The sequence below is a fragment of the Lytechinus pictus genome, chromosome 5 (genome assembly GCF_037042905.1).
Source record: "Lytechinus pictus isolate F3 Inbred chromosome 5, Lp3.0, whole genome shotgun sequence".
NCBI classification, from domain to species: Eukaryota; Metazoa; Echinodermata; class Echinoidea; order Temnopleuroida; family Toxopneustidae; genus Lytechinus; species Lytechinus pictus.
The window spans coordinates 12,361,498-12,380,617 of NC_087249.1; the positions used below are offsets into that span (position 1 = coordinate 12,361,498).

Consider the following 19,120-nt stretch of genomic DNA (forward strand, 5'->3'; position numbering starts at 1 on the left):
TGCAAAAACACCGGTGTTGATTTAACACAAGCCCGGTATCTGCATCGGTCCACACCAGAGAGGTGTTGAAACAACGCCAGTTGAGAATCAAAGCGATATTGGCTTAACACTAATTGGTGTTGCTTAAATGCCAAATTGGCGTTAGACTAACGCAAAACAAAAGTTATTTTATCACCTCTCTAGTGTGTGGACCGATCTAGATATCAGGCTGGTGTTAAATTAACACCGGCGTTTTTGCAGTGTATTTTCTTTCTTTTCTTCCTTTCACATTTTTCTCCCTCCAAACTTTCATCTCTTCTTTCTCTCCCTCCAGTATCCCGCCACCGATCTGTTCTTTCATTTCATTCTCCGTCAATATCTGCCAACTGTTTGTCAAACAATTCATGAATAGGAATTATGAATTGGATGTCAGTGTAATGAAGTAGGTCCAAAATAATTCGTATAAAATGGATAATGACTGGATAATTAGTCTGTATTTTGGAGCTAACTAATAAACCAAACGTTGAGTTCAAAGAACCAGCTAACTTCCGGAGTTATAAGGTTTTGGAAATACAAAAGTATTTTTAAAGATAAATGAAGAACATGCGAAAGGCTGCGTGTTATCTATGAAAAAATGAATACTAATATATTTTGAGAATAGCTTTTGTTAAAACGGATTCGTTCCAAGATAATAGTGCATATCAAGAAAATTCAAACAAAAATTACAGACATTGTTTGAATGTACTTTTGCCGGAATGATATTACTCTCCAAAACCCCTACAATATTGATTTATCTTATCTTTAGATTAAAATAGATATGGTTTGTTTCAGATTTATATCTATTGAATGAATTGTTACCTATTAAAGGTCAAGTTCCCCATAGGAAAATGTTGATATGAATCAATAGAGAACTTTTGATCAAAATTGGATGTAAAATAAGAAAGTTATGACATCTTAAAGTTTCGCTTATTTTTCACAAAATAGTTATATGCACAAATTAGTCACATGCAAATGAGAGAATATATGATCTCCTTCACTAACTGTTTCTTTTGTTTTTTATTGTTTGAATTATACAATATTTCAATTTTTAAAGATTTGACAATGAGAACCAACTTGACTGAACCATAAAATGTGAAACAATGGTAATTCCACATGTTCAGGGAGAAATAAAACTTTGTTTCACAGGGCAATGAGGAGAAAATTAGAATATTTCATATTTCATACAATAAAATATAAAATAAATAGTGAGTGAGTGATGTCATCAGTTCTCTCATTTGCATACCAACCGGGATATGCATATAACTGTTTTGTGAAATTAAGTGAAATAAAAAATGTCATATAACTTTTTCTTATTTTACATCCGAGTTTGATGAAATTTTCACTGTTATGCTCGTTGGATTTTTCTCTTTTTATTCAAAGCAACTTTTTGTTGGGGTGGACTTGTCCTTTAATAGCCTAAACACCATCTGCAATTCGGCAAATACCCTACCTTTGAATGTAAAGCAAGAATATATTCATTTACAGTTGATTTTATTCACCGAAGTTGCTGTGTTTTTTTGTTGTTGTTGTTTTTTTACTTTCGTACGATCATGAAATTGTTGCAATCTTACATCACAAACAAAGTCTTGAAATTAGTTGGTAATATTTTAGACAGTCTATTCCATATTGACTAAAAATACAAGTTTTGTAGGAAAGTAATACAAGTTTTGTAACTTTTGTTTTTATAAACATTGCCTTTGCAACTTGATTCATTCATACGAGACATATTGCGAGTATCAGATTATCATTGAAATCTGTGAACAGATTTTTTTCCCCGTTCATTTTGTTTTGAACACTATTGTGTAAATGAAGCAAGCCTATACAATGATAACGATTGAATAAACATTGACATCAATCGATGAATTGTCATAGAATGAGCATTTATTCGAAATAAATAATATTTTTTCAACAGAATGATAACACTTATCGTTGGCAATCTGACAAAAACTAGTGATTTCATCATTGGTATAAATGAAAGGGTTCCCGGAGTTTTGTCTTCATTTTACCAGCATGTATCCCTACAAGACTCTGTCTGCATTCTCATGTCTAAAGATAGCAAGCATGCAGGGGAGAAAGGTATTGAGCAGATTATTGTATAAACCATAGTAATACTCTTGTTTGTGTCTGCCATTCTATTCTCGTACCCCAGCATTGGGTCCAAACCGTGAATGATATTAACATGGTGCTGAATCTATTACTTTAAAATCTCGCAGCGCTGCCATTTTTTTTTCAAATCGCCCTTTTCCGTTGCTGAGCCTACTTTGCTAAGGTTGTAAACACGGCTTTCCGAACACGTATTTGCAAATAGGATATAAGCGTCAATTTGATAATTAGGTATGCAGTTTTGGAAGCAAAACCTCTTCAATTACTTAGCAGTGTTCCTTTTATTGGTTTACTCTCTCTCAAGGAAGAGATGGGGCCTGTGCAAAGCTACCCTCATTTGGGATATACAGTGTCCCATTAAAACAAATTACGAATTCCACAATTTATGACGTAAGTAAAGAAATGAGTTTGTATTGACTCTGTGGTGCATAATTTGACATCTTTTCATCGCGTACATTTCATTAAAATGTAAAAAAAACGAAATTTCATACTTAAATACGGCCAAACTTGAATGATTTAAAAAAAACGGCGTTAAACAAGAAAGCCCATTTACTAAAAAATCAACAAGTTGTGTAAACGGAAAGTATATATATAATGGCAAATGATGGTAAAATGCAAAAAAAGTAAACAGTAGGAAAACAAAACATTTTGTTCTAAAACCTTCTCCATATTTCCTGTGTTGGCATGACGTAGACAGAGCCTCGTGGGTAATAAGTACAGAAATAAAAACGAATGCATTGTACATAGTATTTCACGAGGTGATATATTTTTTTTAATATTTACATATAATCTTTAGAATGTACAATATAGACAGCAGTATCATACAGCTAATATACAAGATTTGTACTTACGAAATGAATTATTTTACAGTTATAGCATGTTTTTATTTTGCCGAAGATTATAAGGCGTATTTGTCTTTTGACAATATGAATAACTTTCATCCCATGCTGAATTCATTATTTCGAAATGATTATGGCGTTCGGTGCAGACAGCTCTGTTCGAGGATAAAGGAAAAAGATATATATGAAAATGGTCGACAAAAGTGGAAGGGAGGAAACTGAAGAGCAATTATAAAAGATGGAAAGTAAGGAAGGAGATGTAGATATATTAGGAGAAGAGAAAATGTGAAGATGGGAAATGGAAAAAGATAGATGGATAGATGGATAGATAGATAGATAGAGAGATAGATAGATAGAGAGAGAGGAATAGAGGGGGGGGGGTTAATGTATGAAATGTCTCTGATAGAAATTATATTATTAATGCTAAAGTCACACTAACGAACACGAGTCCTGGGACCCGTCTTACAAAGAGTTGCGTATGATCCAATCAACCACAACTATTGAAAGCCAGTAACATCATCATCTAAAAAGCATGTTTGTTCGACATATTTTCTAGATAATGATGTCCATTCAGTCCATTCATAAATTCATAGTTTTCTTGAAAATTCAGTGTGCTTATATTTGTTTACAAAGGAGATTGTATTTCCTATACAAAAAATATGGTTTGGATGGATTTCCATACAGTTGAGATTGATGGGATCAATCGTAACTTATTGTAAGAAGGGGCCCTGAGCTGTTACGTTATATCGATTTGCATACTATCGTTCGGTCTAATGTCGGTTTCGTTTCGTAGGTGCGAGTGCATCTTTACGAAACCAAAACAATTATCGCACTTAAGAGCAGAAACGGAGTACTTCGCAAAGTAATATGCACCCTTAATGAAACTAACAAATATAATAGTATTGCGAAAAAAATAGTGGATATTAGATAACGGACACGACCTTTGTTCTATTGTTAAAAAACCAAAACATTGCAATACAAATATATATAAACATAATTTCAAATATATAGATTTGATACAAAAATAGAGTACGTAACAACACAATATTAAATTGAATACTTTGATTTTTTGAATAGATTTGATAGAGTTTTGTCAGATGAATACAATTCTGTATAAAAAATAAACATTGAAAAGGCACTTTATCCGAGTTTTATCATTTTTAGGTAATCACAATTATATCCATGAGAATATGTTTTCCGTATGATTGCACTAAATAGTTTTTGCAGCTTTATATTCTGTACGACTTTATGGCGGAATGTTTAAGTCGGATCTACAGAATCAAATCGCCAAAGTTCTATCATCCTAAGTTCTGTAGCACTTGGTGATCTTGATGATCAGCATAATCAGCATAATCATTGTTCTGTGGCAGGATCCTCGTTATTATCATAGTCAGCAGACTTACAGTCACAACTACACCCCTTCTTAAAGTCAGGGTCATTGTCTAAATCCTTCAGGTCTGAATAAGCGATCGCCCCGGTCGACTTTCGTTTGTCGATGGTGGAAGCGGCGGCGAAATGCGGGACGACCCTACCGGCGGTAGGAGTAATTTGGGCCACTGGTTTCTCCGGCAGCGACGATGAGCTGATCGTTTTCGGTGGGTATCTCTTGTTTTTATCCAGTGTGGCGTACAGTGCTGATATGTATCCCGAAGCATTTTCGTCAAAGTGCCGCGGTTGATGGAAAGATTCGTTTAATCGTGAATCCGGAATCTCTGTGCTGAACAAAGCTGCAGGTACGGAATAATGGCTAATGCCATCCAAAGGCATTTCTGCAGGGACTTCGCCGTAGTCGATGTTGACTCTTGTGTTTGGTCTTCGCGGCTTGCGGAAGCCGAAGACCCAGCAACCCATGATGATAGCGATGAGCAGGAGGAGAACTATGAGTGAACCTGACACGATGACGATGATTAGGTTCATGTTTGCAGATAAAATAGGATGGGAGGTTGGTACCTCCGACTTCTCGACCTGGATGATTGTGACCTTTTCAGTGGGTTTTGAAGGTATTGGTGGCGCCGTCTTCCTAGGTGGAATGACCACAACTGTGGTTCCTGCCCTCGCTACCAGCCGATTTTTGATGACTGCCTCGCACTCCACTGGTTTACTATCGTGTTCCATCTGCACATTGGCGATCACAAGTACCTTTCCATTGTTGCCGAAGACCACACCTGGTGTCTCGGGGGTAAGGAGATTTCCCTCGATAAACCAGTTGTATTCCTGGACTCGTGTGATGGCGCTGACTTCGCAGTGGAAAGTGGCATTGGTCCCGAATTGCACAGAGTTGGTCAAAGGTCTGACATGTACTTCTGGTGGAATGCTCATAGGTGTCACCTCACAACGCCGGGGTTCTCTTAAGGCACTACTGGTCGCTTCACAGATAAAGGTGACTCCATTATCTCCTGGTGTAAGTATCCTCCTGTAGACGTTCGTATGCTTGGCCGCGTGGGACATTGTCCAGTTCTTGCGGTACCAGGTAAGATTCGCCGCAGGGTCACCTCCCATTGAGTCGCAACTGAGAAGAGCCACTTCACCTGGCCAGAAAGCATTTTTAGTGTTCTGTGGGGTCTCGGCAGTTACTGAGCACTTTGGATATCCTTCACTTGGTGGAATTAAAACGGTCAAGGTGGCAACGGCTGAAGACGCTCCTCCTGATCGACTGATAAATGAACAGTAATATTGACTTTCATCTGCAGGTTTGACATTGACAATCTGAAGATTGAATTCTCCAGATGTTCCATTGCCAACGACAGAGAATCTTGCTCGTACGTCAGGGTTTAAACTATTCACTAGATTATTATCGATACTCAGCTGCGCTTTGTTTCTGTACCAAACAACAATGGCGCCGGGTTCGTTTTGTATCGTGCATGGTAGTACAACAGTTTCTGATTGAATTCCTTCTATAGAAGAGGGTTCGACGATAAATCCTGCCCGAGCATACTGAGTCCAAACAACTGCACATAAAAGTACAGGAATCCAACATATATGGTTCATGCTGGACTGAATTTAGAATTCACAGAACCAGTTGTTATGGAGTAAGACAACGGTTACAGGGGGCAACGTCGTCTGGTGTCGATGACAAGCTTAAGAAAAAATAATTTCGTGCCGAGAAAAAGGATTTCGTCTGTTAGCAAGCACATAAGCGTTGAAAGTATTTCCAGTCCGATCTCTAGTAAGGTTTAAAGTTGTTATGACTCTGACGAGACTCTCGATGTTCCGAGCAGCTCAGCGTGCATCTGAGTCATTGTGTCATGCGCAGACGATCCACTCGGCACTTGCGAATCGGCCACCACCTCGTGAAAGCTGACTTGATTAGATTTATAGGCGTACTCCTCTTTCGCGTTACAGGAGTGCCTTCTCCTTATACACAAGCACTTCCATCTCACAGTAGTTAAGCAATGAATTGAATAAACCAACCAGCTAGTGCAGATGCAGGTGTCAGGAAATCATGCCCGGCACTCAGTAACAAGCTCAATTTCGTCGGGAAAGGAAAAAAATAAAACCCCGGTTCATAAACAACTTCTCGCAGTAGACCGGCAAAAACACAGAGAGATAATAATGGTTTAAAATTAAAGAACGAATAAAATGATTCTTGGAGCGTCCTGTTTGCATTAAGCAATATTCTGAAGTTCAAGTTCATCTCTGATCACAACAGAAACTTCTCCACCGCAAAAACATTTCCGTTTTAATTAAAACCATCGACTGCATTTACTGGTTTGAACTGAGGTTGGCTAAACAAACAAAACAAAATGAAATCCAACATCATTTCTAAAAAGTATTTATAAAATGGTCTCTGTCTCTGAGGAAGCAATTATGTCAGATATGATTAAACAATCACGAAAATTTTTGGGATACGCCTATCAAAAATTTAATTTTTCTGTAGGGTGGGATCCTTTGTCATATGATCAAATGTATTTTGAATGGTATAGTTCTGTAACAGTTAACAAACACGGTATTACTACAAAAATTATATATTAATGCAAAATTATATATTACTTCAAAATTAGAAAGTACGTAAAGGTTAAAGGGGACGTTCACCCTGACAAAAGATTTATTGTTAAAATATAGCGGAAATAACAATAAAAATATAGGCGAAGGTTTGAAAAAAATCCATCAAAGAATGAGAAAGTTATTAGAATTCTAATTATTTGATTTGTGACGTCATATGCGAGCAACTTCCCAACATATATTATTATGGTAAAAGAAAATCAGTGAATGCATTTTTTCCCCAAAAAGATTGAAAGTGATTTTTTTTGGTACATTCAATATATCAATAAGCTAATGATTTTACACCCGCCTCTAAAAAGAAAATAAAAATAAGTCATCACGAACCATCAAAAATGAAATTTGTGCATTTTATATTACATAAAATATGGGGCAGCTGCTCGTTTATGACGTCACAAATAAAGACATTGAAATTATAATAACTTGCTTAATCTCTAATGGATTTTCCTCAAACCTTCACCCGTTTTTTTTTATTATTTTTTTCTGCTATTTTTACAACAAAGTTTTCGTCAGGTTGAACTTCCCCTTTAACGCGTGGGACCTCTACGTAATGAGGGAGAAGTTAGTTAAAATAGGTTTGTAAATAGGACGACTTAAATATAAGGAAAAAAGAGATCTCAACGAAAGAGAAATAGAAAAAAAAGGAATGGAAAGGAGAAAGACTGCATCAAATCCGGAGAACAATTATATTTTAGAAACAAAATACCAATCATTTACACATCAACTGAGATGATACATTCCTGGCACGTCAATGACTGTAAGACCCTTTGTGGGTTCGTTGTTACGGGAAGGATTTCTAAAAACAAAGTGGAGGGAAAATTATTAGCAGATTGAAAATATAATTTTAAAGCTCTTGTTTTAATCATTTTGAGATGATTTTCTGAGTAAATGGTCATTATTTTGATAAACCGATAAAGGTTTTTCGAAGTCAATTCATAGATATCATTATTTTTCTTATGTTACTTAAACATGGTGAATAGTAAAACCGAATAAAAGTGTGTGTGAGGAGTTGCATTATCATTATAATCTATATAAAAGCAAAATAGATCATTCACATATTTCACAATTTTGGCAAAAACTTACTAGAACATTAATTTTGAAAATATTATATCCTATAAACAAATAAGGGTAGATGACCTTATGTAGGTAATACGGCCCCTATTCTGAGAAACGGGGATAAATCAATTTTGTTGCACAACATCATGAACATCGAATGAAACATGTATACTTGGCCCGTTCTCAACGGATGGCTCTGCATTGATAATTACGTAGAAACCTTTAGTTAGAATCATAAAAAGGGAAACTATATCCTCAAAATATTACAAAGAAGGAGGGAAAAGGGATTTGAACTTGCATTTGGAATAAGTAAAGAAAATTAGGAGGTATAAAATGTGTAGAAATAGGCAAACGAGAATTTCAAAGGCCTCCTAAAACCGCAGAATAGCCCCATTTTGTCACTGGTGGGTCGTAATGACATGGTCGACATTTTCCTCGCGGAAATGTTAAAGTGTTTAGGTCCTTCTTTTGGTCTATCAATCCCAGGATTTTCTTATCGAAATTGACATTTGGCTCTTAAGTTTCTTGAGGAAGAACACATCTCCGGCATGTCACCTTGAAAAGCAAATATTCGCTTAGGGTACATGGTCAAATTTCCTCCTGGAGATATCAGATTTTTTTTTTCTTCGATGCTAGTTTGGTTAACGAGTTTGAAATTTTAGTATGTAAATATCGCCTAGGGTGTAATTATGTTATATATGTTTTCCTTGGGGATGTTCCGTGATACGTCAGTTACACAGCTGATATTTCAAAGAGAAGTCAACACATTATTTATCACTTTGGGTTTTTTATATATATATTTTATTATTTAAAGCCATTCATTCTCAGCTATGGACTGGTATTTTGTTGATACTTTGTTCAACGGGCCTACGTTTATTGTTACACTTTCCTTTGATTTTCCCGATGTATGGCGAGGGCCGCGAGCGAGCAAAAACTACACTTTGCTTTATATATCATATATAAGAGATAAAACGAGTACTTTGCCATCAACTCATCAAGGAAAGTACAATTATATTAGGCTTCATTATATTCACCTCTCATTGTCATTGTCATATCTGTAATGCGCTTAGAGACGTCGGTCCGATGTGTTAAGCGCTATATAAATGCGGATTATTATTATTATTATTGATTTGTAAATGCATCTTGCTTTTTGATGACAGGGAGCACAGCGACCGAGAGATGTATTATTGGAGGAAAGGTTGTATCATTTCCAATATACAGTGGCATGTTTTTTTGAACAAAAATTCTGACCTTTTTCAAAATGAAAAGATAATCCCCATCTTTACGCCAGTGAAATTAGATTAATTAATATGCCTACAATATAGGTCTAGAATAAAGAATGCCATTTTGTTTTTGCACTTCGTAAGTCGTCCAAAAAAAAGCGAACTATTGACAAGCAAATATTTCTTTAGTAGTATGAAAAATATAATGAAGCAGTAAACTAAATACTTTGTTAGGAGTTACTTAACAGACATAGCTCATGTTATGATAGTCAGCAAAAATAAAAATAAAAATATTTGGGAATGAGTATGGAATTTATAGCCGAACACGAGCGAGAACAATATGTTTTTTTTTATAAGACCAACCTGAATTGTTGTGACTTACATCGAATCAAAATTTTAATTGGCTTTGAACACTTGAAACATATTCATTTAGACAAGTTTTTATAGCCCAATACAATTTAATTATTGTCATTGGGCTTTAGCACACACTTACACACCACCACCAACAGAGAGATATCCACACACTCACGCAAACACTCTGAAATGAATTCTTAGTTTCAAAATTAATGTATTGATTGATGGCAGGCAATTAATATATTCGTGATTGTCGCCTTCTATAAACTAGTCTACATAATACAAGACAGTCCACGATATTCCCAACTTGATAGTGTTGATTATTTGGGGTTGTCTTTTATCATATTTTGAATAATCCCTAAAGTAAGGTGTGAGACTTGTCTGATGTCACTATCATGTCTATTTCTCTTTATAAAAAATGATGATACTTGAAACGGAAACAAAATTACTTGATGGTAGTCAAAAGCCATGAATTTCAATCAAAGATTTTTTTATTTAGAGGCATTCAAAATTATCAAAACCTTCTTGCATTTAATTATTTTTTATTTTATTTCCTTTTTTTTTTTTTTTTTTTTTTTTTTTTTTTTGGGGGGGGGGGTATATTTCTGATTGTCTCCTCCTTTATATAAATACATATTTGTTTCATTGTCCCATTCCGTTTCAACGTTCAACACCCAGCGATCATGGATTTCATACCACACGATTCGGAAGATTGCTCTTACTTTCTATCCCTGCTCAACTGTTACGCAGGTGGGACAGTGACTTGAGCAAAATATACCTTCAAATTCAATCAAGGATGTGTAAGAGGGCATTAGATGACACATCCTGGTTCTTCTTTCTGCACCTGCTACATGAAAACTCGATGGATGCTGAATCATGTTTGCTATGACCCAGCATCTGATGGTGCTATGACGGGGATCTTGACAGCATTGCCGTGGCAACGAGACAGTTGAGTAACAGTACACCGCACATCACTCTACGCCCAACACTGCGCTTGAGGAATAATCATGATAATAGAAGTGACAGGTTATCGCCTGGTATTCAGAGGAGGGTCTCGTTAAATTGGGCCGTGTGGTCAAGTGGTTAGAGCATTTGGACACATTACCGTGAGGTTGTGAGTTCAACTCCCCGTCCGGCAATTGTCTCCACTTTATTAAAAGAAAGATCAGAGAGTGAGTTCCGTCGTATATAACTTCTGCAACTTTATGTATGACTACACTCTAAAAAATATTGGGTAAAAATGCTCCATGAGGGTAATTATGTATCCAACCAACATTGGACATTTCTTTTGGGCATTTGTATTTGTCCAGTGTGATGAAAGTTTTGCTCATTCTTAAGTAATTGCTGCTTATTTTGTAACCTTACTGGACAATATGCTTCCCGAATTGGGTAAAATACTGCCCTAAATTGGTTGGACACTAATTACCCTCGTGCTGGTTAAAATTTTACCCAATATTTTTTACAGTGTATGGTTGATTATCTGTGAGACGAAATATGTCCTATATGATTAATAGTAGAGGCCTACCAGCTTTGTGTAATGCAGCAGAAACCTGAAGTCCTGCCGAGTTCCTACGGGATTTACCTTAACCGAGACAGAAACAGGACTTGTCGAATGTTTCATCTAGCAATTACCCTAGTAACAGTCGGACACTTGTGCCTCTCAGCCAATCATAATATAGGAGAGTTGTCTGATCTGACAACCTGTCAGTAGACAAATGTTCATGAAACTCTCTCCAGATTACCACTAGGCCTACATCTTAAGTCATTAACTTCATTAAAAAGATCTGAAGCTGGAATTAAAATAGCATGCATGGTGATATAAGTCGATCCCCCCTTACCACTTGGGCCTTTAACCTAATGCGAATATTGTACATATTCAATGCCATAAGAATTTGCCAACATTATGTCAAAACAATGTCCGCACATCACATAATAATATAAATCTCTAGGACGAAAGAAATACATTATCCCTTAAATTTAGATCTAGACTGACAGCTAGGGAAAAAAAGTTATCGATACAAAGATTTGAGATAAAGGTCTAAAACAGAGTAATGGTCAATAAAGTCACACCACTTTAACTAACTAATGACTAACCAAATGCTTTGTATTGTTCCAAGTGGTGTAACATTGGTCGTTTTGGGGTCGGTTTTCTTGTTGTGACTGCAGCCTAATAAGGAGGACGACAACCAGTAGAGGTTATGTTTCCATCCCGTTGAGAATAAAAGTCATTCTTTATTTCCGATTTCAGTCTGGATATCTGGTCGTTATTAATGCAGAAGGTCACGATTAGATTCCTAATGATGCCCCCTCTTTCCGTTCATCTATCTCACGGTTTCCCTTTCTCATTCCAGCTTCCCCCTCTCCCCTTGCCTCACCCACACACCCACGAGTTTCTTTATTTCCTTTAACCCTTGCTTGCCAATACTATAGATTTATTTGTGTCTTTACCAGGTGTCTTCAGTTGTCACCTTTCATATACACATGTGAACCTAACACTTTTGACCTTTCGCCTTTATCTATTACGCGAAGATTCTCCGCTTTGTGTTCATGGTTTACCAATTACACTAACGCTTAATTGAACAATCGATGAACACGTTATCTTACTGGATAAATTAATTTGAGTTTAATTCAAATCACTTTGACAACATTTTACTTTTGACAACTGAAATTAAAGCAATTCGTTGCCTTCCTCCTCAGAAAATTTACATTACCTTCTAGCTACACTCTTGAAAATGTTGGGTAACATCCTGTCCACACAACAATTAGTTAAAACATTATCCAGTCCTGGGCAGTTTTAAACCAATAATGTGTGCTTTGAGTGAAAACTACCCAAAGTTGGATATATTTTTTAAAACCAATTGTTGTGTGGACAGTATGTTGCCCATCATTTAGGAGTGTATGGGAGTTCTATCAACATTTCATAGAGTCGGACCATACGCTTTAACACACCCACAATCGGTCATGTTTGTTACCGGTGGCAAAAAATATTTCATTAAGAATTCGGTCTGGAGCGTATAGTAAACAATTCCGGTTACCCCCTTCAGCCTGTCAGGGTGTAATAAGAAACGGAAGGAAGGGCATTGATTAGCCCCCCTTGGCTAGAGTTGTAGCTCCCGGTTCATGCTACTCCTCGTCACAGTGGCAACCAAAATACGGTAAACCAAATGTCGACAGGAATAAGTCAATCTTTAACCTAACTGAGACCGGTTCTTTGTAATGGCAGTCATTCGGGATGTGAAAAAACACTTACCAATAAAGTCGTCTCGTAACCGACTAACGTATTTTAGAAATGGTAGGTTTTAACACATTTTACTGTCCATGGAGGATCATCTTTAAAAGAAAAGTTATGGAAAGATGGCATCTATTTTTAGTTTTTAATTTTACAATCATTTGGATCCAATCCAATAGTCATTTGATATAGAGCCTTTTCCTTTGGGTCACACTGCACACACACTACTCCATATTTGAGCCACTAAAACAATAATTACCTGATCAATTTAGTCGATGCATTTCTTAATCATCAGCAAAATAGATGGGATTTCTATTTTTTAAACTGGACAACAGATGAGGCCATCAGGATTCACTTTCTTCAAATATTCAAAATCAACACTCTTTTGAGGGCATCATCGTCTCGTGGTTATGACTCTCGTCTAACATGGGTTCGATTCCAAGCGATGGTGTGTTTTCCTTCAGCAAGAAATTTACCCACATTGTGCTGCACTCAACCCAGGTGAAGTGAATGGGTACCTGGTAGGAATTTATAGTTTGATACCTTGAAACGCAGTGCACTTAGCAGCTGCTCTGCTAACATGGCCAAGACCAGGATAATTATACTGTAACTGCAGAGACTTATGATAAAGTAAGTGTTCATCGCTATATAAGTAAATATAATTATTAATCATTATAATTATAAAGAGGACCTTGCAATTTCGTATATAGTTTCTCCATGATTTTTGGGCGATTCAATTATAATATTTCTAAGTTCAATTTAACATAATTTAATTATATTTACATAAAATATAATTGTTCTCCTTAGCGATGTATTTTTCATGAATATAGCGTTTTTTTTACTCGATTAATTAATATATGACACTGCTTGAATGGAATTCGAAATTTTGTTTTACTTTGATACATAAAGGATCTATGTAAATTATTTTTAAAACATTTGGTGAACTTGGTCTTCTCATCTTATGTCGCTTTAGATTAAAATAAGCCTAATGATATTATAACAGTAATTTCCTATCGACATCTGTCTCTGAGGGGAGGGGCCTATAACCGCTGTTCTTCCCTCGTACGACCTGACTGGAAAAAATAAAATATAGCAACATAATCACTGTTGAAGACGGCTCACCAACAATAATTTACACTTCAGTTCTCACCCAAGCTTTCGATGGGATGATCTTGTCTTACCTAATTGCTCAGAAGATGGTGAAGCAGTATGCTGTCTCTATTCGTGACCAAGGTCAGGGTGGCACCGCCCTGTCTATCAGATCTTCCTGTTTGTGCGTCGGTGAAGTTGAGGGATAGGGGTCGGGGTTCATTACCATTCACTCTCGTTGACAAGATATAGACGGTGTTTTGCTCCAGCTAAATAGCAATCAATCTTGCTGCTTTAGCATCGCCATTTTGTTTGTGGACAGGGTAATTACAGTCATTGCAATTTGTATGCTCCCTGGAGAACATCAGCCCCCAATGGACAGTCACACTCACGACACCGACGCCAAACCGACAGTGTATGTCATTAAATGTAACGTATACAGTTTTGGTCGGTCTGGCGTCCGTTTCATCAGTGTGAATGTAGCATTAGTGTAACTGGACAGCAGCCTACAACATCTTCCATTAAAAAAAAAATATATATATATAACCCTAACCTTTTGCACAAAATTTCGCCTTCCTTTACCATTTTCCAGTTTTGGGGGGGGGGGATATTATAATTCAGAAAAATCTATAATCTGACGCCCTCATATGGGCCTTACATCGACTATAATATCATATTGTAAATGACTTTTTTTTAATGAAATCAAAATCAATGTATTCAACATTTTCCTCAGAACATATTCAGAATAAAAATCAAAGTTTTCGGAGAGTAAAAAGGGAGATTGATAGACATAACATATAATATATAGTCACACCTCCGAAACAGACTCCAACGAGACCGATTAAATATCATTAATATTAATGTAATACGTTTGGTCAGTCTGGAGGCTGTTTCGCGAGTGTAACCATGGTAACTGGAGCATGAAAATAGTCTTATCTGACCACGAAAATTGGGCGTGTCGTAGTCTAGTAGTTCTGACTCTCGCCTTTTAAGCAGAGTGCCGTGGGTTCGAACCGTAGCCATGGCGTGTTTTTACCTTAACAAGAATTCACCCACACTTTGCTGCACTCAACCCAGGTGAGGCGAATGGGTTCTCGGCTGGACCAATTCCTCAATTGCACTGAGCGTCGATGCAGAAAATTTGGTAACTCGAGCTAAAGCCGGGGTGATAATAGCAGCGCTTTGTATCTTCAGGCAAAAAGCGCTATATTAATCCAGCTATTATTATTATCATAAATACTGGATACTATTTATTTCTATATTCATTTATTTTAATCTATATACATTCATAATCGTATATCATTATGAGTGCTAACCTCACAGGTCTATTTTTACAGGTAAGTGGTTTGCATGGGGAGTGCGAGAGAGGGGGAAATCGCCTCCGTTCCGCCATCTGAAACTCGATTATAGGTGTGGCGCCCGCCTCGAGCACATCTCAACGAGTGAAAGGGGAGCTAGCCAAAGTGGAGGGGAAACACCGATTTATGAAAATGAGCTGAAGGAGAAATTAGAACTATTTAGACTAGGAAGATGACTCCTCGCGGGCCAATGTCATTACCGATTAAAGGAGGGAAGACCGAGATTAAGTTTCAAAATAACTCGCGGATTTCTTACAGGCCATAAACCTCAGACTGTCCCTTCGTTAAAGATTTTTCATGGTGTTACTTGGACTGTCCGTTGCCCACCCCCTCTCTCTCTTCCCCCTCCCTCCCTCTCTCTCTCTTTATATATAAATATATATGTGTATGTGTGTGTGTGAGGGTGTGTGTGTGTGTGTGTGCGGGAGGGTGTGTTTGTGTATATATATATAAATATATATATATATATACATATATATATATATATATATATATATATATATATATATATATATATATATATATATATATATATATATATATTGGCGAAGAAGCTGTATATTACTCACTGAAGCACCCACGCAATGTTTAGGTCCTTGCTCATCACAATTAGATATATATATATATATATACACACACACACACAATCAAACACATGTCTATTACAGTGTCATCAATAAAAAAAAATAACACCAGTATGATACTGAACCTAAATTCGTTTCAAAAGTGTTGATCAATTCTTGGCATCCCAGGAATTCGACACTCCATGCCATGTTTAATGGATACGGGATTAAAAAACAAACTGAAAACAAATTGAAATTGAAAGAAAAAACAAAAGACAGAATGGATCAACGTTTCTTGAAACTGTATCTTGTGTTAATCGCTAATGAATCAAAGTATATAAACACATAAAGGGAACTTTGAAGTTGAGATTATAAATATAAGATACGAAAAACTATTTTGTGGTCAAATGTATTTTGGGGAATTTATTGAAAAACTGGAGATGAGCTGACTACATATATGACATAGATGAATTTCCGGGGTCCAAAAACAAAGGGCCTAGGCGCTTATTTTCTTCAGCAAAGCATGTGTATCTGCAAAACTCCTTCATATCATTCGGATGGTCACTTTTAAGAAGTATATAGGCCTAAGTTATTATGTTAATATATATGATAAAAAATAGACACTCTCATACGTCTAATTAACTTAGAAATACAAAATGCAAATTGAAAAGAAATCAGTTTTATGAAATTTATCAAAACCTTTAATATGAACAGTCATGGGTTTTGTCTTCCGATCGTTAAATGCATGACGTGAGACTTTTAATTTTTAAATACCCTCAAGACATGGTTTATTGTCTAATCGCTCGATGTTCCTGGCATCACTGGCTGCCTGGGTGACATTTTGGTCATAGGTGTCTGAGTCAGAGCATGCGTTGGGGTTGGAACGAGGACAAATTGCTTTTCATATGTTTCTTTCATGTTACCAAGGTACTGCACCATGTGAACGCATGGTTTCTATAATGCTACCGTCATACCAATGACATCAACCGCTAATCGACCAAGAATGCGTATATCATTTTCATTCATTTGAATGCAGGATACAAGAGCATTGCCGATTAAATGCCTTGCTCACGGGCATAGGTGCCGCGGCCAGGGATCGAACCCCGGACTTTCCATGTACATACCACTCGGCCACGGCACCTCCGTCATTTGAATATCTTTGGTCGTTCTGGAATCGGTTTCGTTGGTGTGACAGTGTCACTAACTCGTGGGGAGGGAGCGAGCATGACATACAAAGAGCAGGACTAGGAGTCATCACGCGAGCATAAAAGTCATGTCCTTGACGTTTTCCCCTCTTTGGGGGCAGTGGGGGTAACAAACGTTATGGAGGCGGTTGAACCAGTTACCCACTCGTCAGCGAGCGAGCAAGCTACAATTTAGGTTCCATGACAATTGCTCCGCCGATATTTGCTCCGCCGACAATTGCTACGCAAAATACGACAACTGCTCCGCCGACAATTGCTCCGGACAGTTGCTCCGCCGACAGTTGCTCCGTCGACACTTGCTCCGCCGATATGTGCTCCGTCGACACTTGCTCCGCCGATATTTGCTCCGCCGATATTTGCTCCGCCGACATCTGCTCCGCCGACATCTGCTCCGTCGACACTTGCTCCGCCGACAATTGCTCCGCCGATAATTGCTCCGCCGACATCTGCTCCGATTATACGACAATTGCTCCGCCGATATTTGCTCCGCCGAAAATTGCTCCGATTATACGACAATTGCTCCGCGACAATTGCTCCGCCGACATCTGCTCCGATTATACGACAATTGCTCCGCCGATAATTGCTCCGCCGACATCTGCTCCGCCGTAAATTGCTCCGATAATGCGACAATTATTTATTTATTTTTTCATTCGTACTTTCATACGCATAACAATTTTAGCACAGGCTGAAGGCGTCAATTTACCATGGAGCATAGCTCCATGAATTTACAAAGTAAACTTAAACTATGCTTGCATGATATATTAAATGTCATACACAGGGGCCGCGGAACGGTTTTCAAAGTGAGGGCTGAGTCAAAAGTGGGGGCTGTCCATGCTAAAAATCACAATCATATGGTCATTCTTACGTTTTTTGTACACGGCTTTGGAAAATTGGGGAATAAAGCCCCCCGGCTCCGCGGCCCCTGATACATGCATATAGAAAGAAATAGAAAAAAGGGGTAAGCACAAAGGAGGGATAGATATTCTTAATGCTTATTCATGGTGGGGGGGGGGGAGCATTTGTGTAAGTTTTATTACGTGCCTGGCGATTAAAATGAAAAAAAAAACGCGTTTTCATGTAATTATTATAACCATATAGCTCCATGTTATAACAGTAGAAACAAATTAGACATACCCCATTCTTAGCGTCAAAATCGCTCAGACTGGCGAAATATGCTCCGAAGTGGAGACATTTGCTCCAGGTGAAATTCAACGGTATACCCCACCTTATTTTGTCGAAAACCTGTACTGTAGTCACGCAAAATGTTTACTGTCGGCAAATTTTGTGCCATACAAACATGACCAAGACATTCAGTAAGTAAAAATTAATATTCAAGAAAATACCAACTTGTGAAAGGCTACATGTCGTGTCACCTTCTCGGCACACCCCTCCACTCTGGTTTCCATATCCTCTCGTACACACAGTGCTCTCAGTCTGGTCTCCACTTCCACATCATGTCATACACACCGTAGGTTTTTAGATTATGATAATACTGTATATAATAGTGAGTTGCTTTTTTTGTTTTATGTTGATCATGATTGTTTTCTTCACTGATAGAAAAAGGATAATTAATTTTTTTTTAATAATCCAAAAATAAAATCCATATGTTCTGTTTTATATAGTTATTAGACAAGGTTACTTTAGTTCGCATTAGTTCTCATTGTTTATACGTTCTAATTCTTATGCATTATACCGATTGATATTGTACTTTAAATTTGACTATGTATTGTTACTTTGATTTTGTTGTGCTTTGTGAACGGAAAATGAATAAATCTTAATCTAAATCTAAATATGGTCCGCCAATAGTCGAATTATATTCATTATGATGTTATAATGTAAGTAACAATTTGTTGTTGATGGGGGATATAATTTTACACGTAGTTTCAAAAAAAAAAAAAAAAAATCAAACACGATTTTCTTCTATAAATGATATACCTTCATGTGTATATGGCCGCCTATTTATTTTCCAAGAATGAACTATATGAGAAGAGTCATGTACTTATTATCATTATCATTGTACCACCATTATCTTCATCAGCATCATTATCAGCATCTTCATCATCACCATCATTATCATTGTCGTC

General features: G+C 37.1%; 1 protein-coding gene across 1 annotated transcript; it reads right to left on the reverse strand.

Annotated features, from left to right (window-relative positions):
* Positions 1–1,877: 1,877 nt before the first annotated feature.
* Positions 1,878–6,146, reverse strand: LOC129262422 (kin of IRRE-like protein 3). The gene has a single exon (XM_054900539.2). It carries the CDS (start codon positions 5,946–5,948, stop codon positions 4,314–4,316), a length of 1,635 nt encoding a protein of 544 aa, XP_054756514.1. The 5' UTR covers positions 5,949–6,146; the 3' UTR covers positions 1,878–4,313.
* Between the last annotated feature and the right edge of the window lie 12,974 nt (positions 6,147–19,120).